The following is a 9,596-nucleotide window of genomic DNA, read 5'->3' as shown; positions in this document are numbered from 1 at the left end:
TCTTAGTGCTCCATATTGTTATGGAGACTAAAAATTCATCTTATTGCTTTGCAGGACTGATGTCGATGGCAAAGTGCATATATTTGAGAACACTGAAGCTAGGATTTTGTGAAGGCATCCAAGATGATGGGCTGATTCACATTGCATCTAGTTGCTCCAATCTTGGAGAGATGGATGTTTATAGGTATTTCATCCGATGAATGTGCTTGTTGTTCTGTTATTGGTTTTTCCATTTTGCAAACCTTGTGTATGTGGGAGAGCTCTCTTGATTACCAAATTTTCTTCTTCCTTCTTAGGTGTATCAAGATCACCAGCAGAGGCATTGCTACTATCTGCCAAGGATACACGAACTTGAAGGCACTCAATGTATAATTCTGCAAAAACATCACTGATACTCACATTTCTCAACTCCAGATTTGGGTGTTTTAGAGGTTCATGGCATGATGAAAGTGTCGTCCTTTGGTATGGCATCTGTGGCCAAGGGCTGCCAACGTTTAGTGGAGCTAGACATAAAGAGATGCACATTCATAGAGAGCTTTGTGCCAGTGGCGCTCGCCCAATGCTACAAGAATCTTAGAAAGGTGAGTGCTTCTGGTTCATGTCCAAGGGAAAAATGCATGTCAGTTTCTTTTACTTTGTAGTAAGTGGTTCTTGCAAAAGCTTATGGTGTGCAGAAATGGTTCTTGAGTCTTTTTGAAAGAGCACCACTTACATGTCCATAAGAGCATTGCCGCCACACAAAATTTTAACACAAGAATTTGTTTACCCTTGTTAGCTGCTTGCATGATGCATACCCCTTCAAATTGCAAGCATAGGTGATTGGATGACGTCCCTATTTCCTTTGATGCACATCCCTTCAATATGTAAGCATAGGTGACTGCATTGGGAGACAAGCTCCTATAAATGCTTGATGACCCTTTTGACTGCTTGCATGATGCACCTGTTAGCTATTTGCATGATGTACAGCCCTTCAAGAAGCATGGATAGGTAATTGCATTCGGAGATAAGACCTCACTTTGTATCAGTTTACCATCACCAACCCCTTTTTCCTCCTTAATTCTCTCTCTTGAATTCTCTATCTCTCCGAGTAAACTTTCCTTTCTCCCTCTATTTTTGTCCCATCTCTATCTCCTTTCCTTTCTCCCTCTATTTTTTCTTGTCTTCTCTATGCACTCTCTTCTCTCTCTCTATATATATATACTCTCCATCTTTCAACTTGCCAAAAGAGTTTGAGTCCACAATGGGCAAGATTAGTGTGCTTGCCATAAATAATTTTGTTTGTTGAGAATACCCCCTCACTTAAACTAGTGTGCTTAATCTCCAAAATGTTGTTTTGCAATCTTTAGGTGTTCAAAGTTCTCAAAGAAATTGTTAGAAGAGTCAATGGAGCCAAGATTGAGCATAAAAAATTTAGTATCTTAATACGTTTCCGATGCATCCAAGATGACCGTATGTTAATTTATACAGTCAACAATGCTTATCTTGCCTCTGCACAAACTTTTAAAAAAATGGTGCATCTCATTTTTTATTTTTGTAAGTTTTGTATTGATGTACGGAAGTAAGACTTTATTGTATGTGTGTGTGTGTGTGTGTGTGTGTGTGTGTGTGTGTGTGTGTTTAGTGTGTGTGCGTGTGTTTAAATTCATCGAGCATTCTTGGAAATAGAATAGTTTAAGAGAGTTAAAAATTTCAAAAAGAAATTCATGAATATGAAGTTTTGAAGTGGCAACATAATGGAATCATGTTTTGTACAATGCTTCGGTTCTCCTTATGGCATCTACAAACAAAAATTTAGAGATTTAAGTACTCACTGTTTATTACAAAGCCTAGACGTGTGATCCACCCAACTACATTAGTATTCACCCAACTACATTAGTATCCACCATGACCAATTCTAAAAGGCATCTTGCGTCTCCCAATGGTCTTCCATTAGTAATATGACAGCTCTCCGACAAACATCCTCATCGAAACATGCAATCCCTAGGAAGTTTTCAAGGAGTTTGTAGAATTTTTCAATCATCTCATGTCTATAAGCCTTACAATCTTATTGAGTCCTCTCTTCTTTGAAGTACTCCTTTTGAAAACTCGCGGTCTTCTTCAAAGGCACTTGCAAGGTAGATTTAGAGAATTTTACCAGAGGAAGCTTGCCTTGAAATGTGGAGCATTCTCCCTTGGTCTCTTTTGGAGGAAGATCGCATTCATATATGCCTCGATAGTTGTTTGGCCATGGCAGCTGTCTCTTTGGAAGGATCTCAAGAGGAGCTTGTGGGGAGTCACCTTGCTCTTAACCATGGCTACTTAAGAGAGCTTGGGAGTGTGGTAAGTTACTCTATTGGGAGAGAAAAAGAGGACAAGATTGTAGCATGCTCTTAACCATGGCTACTTAAGAGAGCTTGGGAGTGTGGTAAGTTACTCTATTGAGAGAGAAAAAGAGGACAAGATTGTAGCATGCTCTTAGCAATTGAGAGATAAAGAGAGGAGGAGGGAAGGAGACGTTTCTTGCATGCTAATTTTTCATGTGCTATATGCATGTGTGAGATTTCTACTTTGAAATCAATTTGCTCATTTTTTGTTAGGCTTAAGCTTTCATTATTACAAAGCTTCACCTTTAGCCTTCATAATTTTGGGTAGCCACATGCCACAATGGGCGGTTAAGATCCTCGTGGCATTGCGAAAGTCTGCGCTGCCCACCACAACCTCGTCGAGGACACAGTGGCCTACATGTGTGTAGTCTTCAAATATGGCAATGTGATCTCTTGGTCAACACTAATTTCTAGATTTTATGCTCAAAACGAGCATAATGAGGATGTGTTGAATGATATGCGAGTAGCACATCCTTAAAAACTCGTCTAGAGAAAATTTGAAACCACCCATTCACTTAACAATGGTATCCTATGAGGGTAAGAGCTACAAACCATACCACATGAACATAGTTCTCCCTGTGCATCAAGGGACTTAAACCATAACTTATTGATTAGGAGACTCAAGTCTTATTAATCGAGATACGATGGATTTTTCTTATGCTAACTATAAATATCCAAAAGCACATAATTTTAGAAATATCCTAAAGTGTTATGCTTAATTAGTAGATGGTGGTGTATAAAGTTGCCAATTATGGCATAGCCAATGTGCATGGGTGATAACATATAAATATGGTCGTGTAAGGTTCCAAAGCCACATTAATTATTCTTGTGGTGGCCAACTCCATCATAAGAATCCTTTTCAAGGACTTGAAATCTTTAAATTTTAATTTTATAGGAGGGGGAAAAAATGTATAAGATTAAAATTTTAAAAATATAGGAGGTTTATTATAATATACCAAAAACGTAACAGGAGGTATACATAAAATAGGGCAAAAGAGGTTACATAGGGGTTTTAAAATATACCTTTGAACGCACGTGATACACATTATTTTTTTAGGTGCACCCCCGAGATGCAAGTCTACGAGGGTTAGATACCCTGTTGTTGACAGGTTGAGATATGATGGATATACAGCCCATCATTATGCTTACATGGTAAAAGCAATACAGAAGGTTGAGTCCACTTGCTTTGAGCAGGCAATCGGAAATAAGAAATGGGAAGATGCCATCAATGAGGAGATAGCAGCATTGGATGCAAATGCAACATGGGAGTTAGTGCCTTTGCCTAAGGAAAAGAATGCAATTGGATGTAAGTGGGTGTATAAAGTCAAGCACAATGCTGATGGTTCAATGAGTAGGTACAAGGCAAGATTGGTTGCCAAGGTATAGGCGCAAACTTATGGCATAGACTATGAGGAGATATTCAGCCCGGTTACAAGAATGGCAACCGTGAGAGCTGTCATTTCTATGGCTCCAGCGAAGGGTTGGTCTTTACATCAAATGGATGTAAAGAATGCTTTCTTGCATGGTGATTTGCAAGAAGAAGTGTACATGATGCAGCCACCCACCAGGTTATGAGAGCGATGCACAACTAAATTTTGTATGCAGGTTACGCAAAGCCTTGTATGGCTTGAAGCAGGCACCCAGAGCATGGTCAAACAAGATCGGGGACTATCTTGTTACCATTGGATTTCAGATATCCAATGTAGATTTTTCACTATGTGTGAAAAAGATAGATAGAGGGATCATGCTATTAGTCATCTATGTGGATGACTTGATTTTATCACTGGGGTGATAATGATGCAGACATACATGATGTCAAGATGCTTTTGAAGCAGAAGTTTGAGATGAAGGATTTGGGTGAGCTATGGTATTTCTTGGGCATAGAGGTGGTGAGATCACCTCATGGCATTTTGCTATTGCAGAGGCAGTATGGCTTGGACATGTTGTCCAAGTATGGTATGACAGGGTATAAGCTTATTTCAGTGCCATTAGAGCAGAACACAAAGCTTTTCGCAAATACAGGTAAGCTTTTGGAGGACCCCACTACATATATAGGCACATAGTGGGTAGTTTGATCTACATGACCATTACAAGGCCAGACTTGAGCTATGCTGTTGGACTTATGAGTCAGTTTATGCAAGCCCCTAGGAAGCCACACTTGGATGCAGCTAGACGGATCCTCAGGTACATAAAGTCCACAGTTGAATATGGACTTTTCTATGAGGTTGGTAACAGAGATATAGTTGCATGGGTACACAGATGCTGATTGGGCTGGTAGTATTGCAAACAGGATATCTACCAGTGGTTTTATGTTTTCATTTGGGAGTGCTGCTACCTGTGAGTTGGATCAGTTAAGAAGCAGCCACCAATAGTTGCCTTATCGAGTACAGAGGCAGAGTACAGGGGTGCTGCTATGGCAGCTTGTGAGGTATCTTGGTTTCAAAAGCTACTTGTTGGTGACATGGGGGAGAGCCCGTGGGATAGGAAAGTTATCATATATTGTGGTGACAACATGAGCAACATACAGTTGACTAGTAACCCAGTATATCATGATAGAACAAAGCACATTGAAGTGCATTATCACTTTGTGAGAGAGAAGGTTCTAGTAGGAGATGTAGATCTAGTATATGTCAACACAGAGGATCAGGTGGCTAACATCTTCACGAAGGCATTGGGCACAAAGAAGCTCCATAGTTTAGGAGCTTACTTGGAGTGCAGTGTGTGGAGTTAAGCTCGAGGAGGAGTATTGAGATATCGAGCTCATCTAGTGCTACATCGAACATTGATGACTTACCTGGGTGATAGCTTCCGCATCTACACTGCTGGCATGGTTAGTGAGATTATGGGTAATATGCAGCCAGTGGGATGACAAGCTGTGTGGTGACAGCCATTTTGGATTACTAGAGAGACTGGCATAGTTATAGCGCCAGCTCATTTAGTTTCACATTATGGACCGACCCTTGTATGTTGTAATAGTTGAGTACTAACCCATATAGTGTGTACTCTTATGTTTATGTTATGTTGGTTGAGTAGAGAAGAAGAAGATAGAAGAAAATTCAGCTATCCATCTCTCTCTTCTGTCTTGCTCTCTCTTGTGTGTGTGTGCTTGCTAGGGTTTGAAGCTCTCCCTCTCCCCCCCACATTCACTTTAATTAGCCTTCCCTTCTGCAATAATACTTCTCCTACAACAAAATTACTAGCATCCGTTTCCAATACAAATGGTTCATTTGGATTCACTATTTGTAAAATAGGAGTAGTAGCTATTGCTACTTTCAATTTTTCAAAACTAGTTTGCTGATCATGAGTTCAACTAATTTTTTTTCCTTTTCCTTTAAGCTGATTCGTGAGATTAGAACAACTATTTTAGCATAATTCCTCTTATAAACTTTCAATAGAACCCTGCAAGTCCTAAAAAGATTTGTAACTCATCTATATTACATAGGGCCATCCATCTCAATATAGCTTCAACTTTATCAGGATCCATACAAATCCCTTCCTTGGACACACTGTGTCCAAGATATTGCACTTCTTTTTTAAAGAAATCACATTTAGTTTTTTTTAGAAATAATATTTTCCTCAATAATTAAAATACTTTTGTTTCCATAGCTAATAATCTTCACACTACATTCATAAAAGCGTAAATGCACCTTGAGATGTGTCCATAAATTGTACTTCAAGCTTGTATCATGAGATATCACTGATGCCATGTTTTCTTCTCTTTAGCATTGTTTGAAAGATGCTATTGTGTCTCACACATACTATATATGTATACACACACACACACACGCATACATACATACATACATACATACATACATATATATATATATATATCTATATATATATATGGAGAGAGAGAGAGAGAGAGATCCATGGCAGTGAGAGAAATATCCTAGATACCAGAAATGGACGATATTAGAAGGTTTAATGAAAAAAGAAACATTCATCCTAAAAACCTTACAATAGCTGGAAAATTCTTTGTTAGTTATTAAAATCCATTCAGTTTGATCATTTGGGATCACTTTTTTTTTATAGATGTTCAATCCATCTAAGTTATTATGTATAAAACACCTACTTTGTAAGCAGGTTGTTTCAAATCATAAATGCCTGCAGCAATAGTGAAATCGTATTGGATAGTTCTATAAGAGACCCTTTAATCACTCCCATTTCGGCCTAGACTTAGCATGACTTATAAATCAATAGCTTTTGGAGGTCCTTGCAAGCATTTAATAAGACTATATTGCAAGTCTCACAAATCAACACTCAAAAAATTCATAATTGAAAGGGGCAAAAATGAGAGTAGGTGGTATATATATTGCTTGTACTGTAGATTTGTAATGTTGAGTCATGACTTGTGCTCATTTTGCTTACTAGTTGGGGACGCGTGCTTCGCACATCTTTTGAGGCTTCCAAAATCAAATTCTACCCAAACCTCTTCCTCCCCTTCCCAAACCTCCAAATTCTTGCCACATGGAAGCTTTATGAAACTCTTTCTTAAAATAATACAGAGATATGAACAAATATGGGACCAAAATAGTTTAGTTAGATACATTATATATACATATATATGTACATATATATATTAATATATGTGTATATATATATATATATACATATATAGACATATTATATATGTGTATATATAATATGGACAAGAAGGCCTATAAGGACAAGAAGATGAGCATTGACAAATAGCATGGTGGAGCGCACAAAGTCCCCCACGCCACGAAAACTATAAAAAAATCATAATGCTGCCAGATGCCAGAACAAAAAACAGTATGACAGGGTGGAGGGTGACAAGGCCCTTGATTAAAAAAGACATTGAAAAGTCAAGAGAGAGAGAGAGAGGGGGAGAGGGGAAAGAGGATACATTTTACAGGCCACTAGGATTAAGGAGTGTCCTCATTTTCATTCATTTGCAAGCTTCCTGTGATAAGAGAAGAGATGGCTGAGCAGCAAACGGTCGGATACCCTCCTCCAGGTTTGCTATGATGAAGCTCTGATGAGACAGGCCTCTCCCCCTCTCTCTCTCTCTCTCTCTCTCTCTCTCTAGGTGGTCTTGGATGGTGTATTGTGATTCTGGGCTCATTAATTTTAGTGTGTGTGTGATTTTGGCTTCGGTTGTTGTGGTGGCAGGATACCCCATCCCTCTGCAGGATCCGCCTCCTCCTCTCAAAGCCCCTTCTACTACTAAGAAATGGAGGTTTAGTCGCAAGGATCGCCCTCAGACAAGAGACGCCCGAGACAAGGGCTGCATAGAAGGCTGGTTCGCTCTCTCTCTCTCTCTCTCTCTCTCTCTCTCTCTTTTTCACACGCTCACAAGCAGGTGAACCCCCTTGAACTTTCTACTAAAGACCTCTGTCTGTTTTGGAAAGGCCCGGTTTAGTGTAATCGCAACTTTAAATCTTGAAAATTACTTGAAATTAAGTTTATCGAATACATGAAATTATCTTTGAAAACACTTTTTTTTTAATTTTAAGTATCCTCAAGGAAGTCTCCCTTTCGCCCACAAATTTTGGACCTTTTTTTCCTTAGATCTAATGTATTTTTTGTCCGCCCATATATATTTTTGAAACTAAAATGCCCAAAAACAAGCTTGACTACCTTTAAAAATTAGTACTATATGTACCCTTTCCCTGTATGTACCAATGTTTGCTCTCTTAGGGTGTTCCTACACTTCTTGGACATCTTCCTTCACCCCTACCTCAAAACAAGGGGAGCCCAGGGAAGTCCCTACCCACCCACCTTATTAGTTGACATGTTGAAAAATAGGTGTGTGAACCCCCTTACTCTACCTCCTTCCAACTTTTCCCAACACCCTTACTATAGCCCCTTCCAAAAAGGGGAAGTAGGTGTGTAAAGCCCCTTACTGTAGCCCCTTCTAAGCTTTACCAACCTCCTTACTATAGCCCCTTCCAACTTCTACCCTTGTCTTGAGAACATCACCTTAGTTCCCACCTTAACTACATATAAATCCTCCTCTAAGATCATATGTTGCGTTTTATGCTTAACCAAACCTCTTTCATTTCACCAAGTTCCAACTATAGTATAAAATCAATTAGTAGTAGAAAATTAAATCTTTGATATGATAATCTATATATTTTACACACATAATCACATACTCTCACTTGTGTGTAAGGAGGGCTTGTGTTTTCACATCAAGCATGGATGCTTGCCAACTAGTAGTATAAATTTTAAGTAACTGAAATGGTAATCTATATATTTGGTATAGATACACATCATATGCGCATAAATACTTGTGCATATTTGGTACACATGCGCACACAATCATATGCCATATACGTACTTTTACTTGTGCATGTAAGTAGTCCATATGCTTTCACAACAAGAATGGATGCTTGTGGCCAATGAGGTGTAGCTCAAGTGGTGAAGGTGTTTGCCTATGACCAAGAGGTCTTGGGTTTAAGATCCCCCTTATACTTCTTCGGTGGCATCGCCTACAAGCGGATAATTAAGCACCTATGGGTGGTGAAAAATCGGTAACTGCAAGAGGATTTTGGGCCAAAGGCCATTGGGAAAAAAGAATGGATGCTTGTACACCTTTTGAGTGTCTCTTGTTTTAGCATATGTTTAATACTGAGAATGGATGTATGCAATCAGTTGATTTTCAATATTGAGCATATATGCATGCACTCAATTGAATTTTTAGTTATGTTTCACTTCTATACTCCTAATATTTTTTTACCTTTTGTTGAACTATTTTTCTAAATCTATGTATTGATTTATTTTGCATTGTGCAGCTTGGCCGCACTTTGCTGCTGTTGTATACTGGAGGAGTGTTGCGGCTAATCTATCTTTTTTGGATAGAAAACATCATGACGATTATATATTAATAATAATAAAAGAAGGATTGGCGAGCATATCAAATATCCATATGTATGAACTTGTATGTTGACAAATCATTTTCATAAGATGAATGCTATATTGCACATCATTTTAGTGTTTGCAATTATCATCTTGCAAGTAGTACTCTGAGTCTCCATAATACGATCAATGTTTGGTTTTTTTGTGACCCTAGTTAATTAAGGCAACATATTCAAGAAATCTTCTCAAAAAGTGGTTTATGTTAAAGAGAAAAATAAACTTGTATCTTCCATAGTGGAAGTTACAAACCCAAGGGCAATATACATGCATTTCTAATTCCTTACCCTCCTCTCTCTCTCTCTCTCTCTCTCTCTCTTTGCTATGTGTTGGTTGAGGAATGTTGTGGTT

At 38.6% G+C, this 9,596-nt stretch overlaps 1 protein-coding gene across 1 annotated transcript; it reads left to right on the top strand.

The window, feature by feature from the left end:
• The first annotated feature begins 7,186 nt into the window (after window positions 1-7,186).
• Window positions 7,187-9,318, top strand: LOC147603504 (uncharacterized). Its single transcript, XM_086796539.1, has 3 exons — window positions 7,187-7,344; window positions 7,500-7,629; window positions 9,125-9,318. The coding sequence occupies exons 1-3, from the start codon at window positions 7,308-7,310 to the stop codon at window positions 9,171-9,173; spliced, it is 216 nt and encodes a 71-aa protein (XP_086652665.1). The 5' UTR covers window positions 7,187-7,307; the 3' UTR covers window positions 9,174-9,318.
• The last annotated feature ends 278 nt before the right edge of the window (window positions 9,319-9,596 follow it).

The sequence above is a fragment of the Cibotium barometz genome, chromosome 64 (assembly GCF_041138505.1).
Source record: "Cibotium barometz isolate CiBa-2024 chromosome 64, ASM4113850v1, whole genome shotgun sequence".
NCBI classification, from domain to species: domain Eukaryota; kingdom Viridiplantae; phylum Streptophyta; class Polypodiopsida; order Cyatheales; family Cibotiaceae; genus Cibotium; species Cibotium barometz.
Note: the sequence above shows the minus strand (reverse complement) of the source record. Positions and strands in the feature narration are given on the sequence as shown.

What these genes read in the sequence shown, in the direction of transcription:
- LOC147603504 (XM_086796539.1), top strand. Translation starts at nt 7,308, where the DNA reads ATGGCTGAGCAGCAAACGGTCGGATACCCTCCTCCAG. An exon ending in GGTCGGATACCCTCCTCCAG is followed by an intron (nt 7,345 to 7,499) that starts GTTTGCTATGAT and finishes TTGTGGTGGCAG; the next exon opens with GATACCCCATCCCTCTGCAG. An exon ending in AAGGGCTGCATAGAAGGCTG is followed by an intron (nt 7,630 to 9,124) that starts GTTCGCTCTCTC and finishes TGCATTGTGCAG; the next exon opens with CTTGGCCGCACTTTGCTGCT.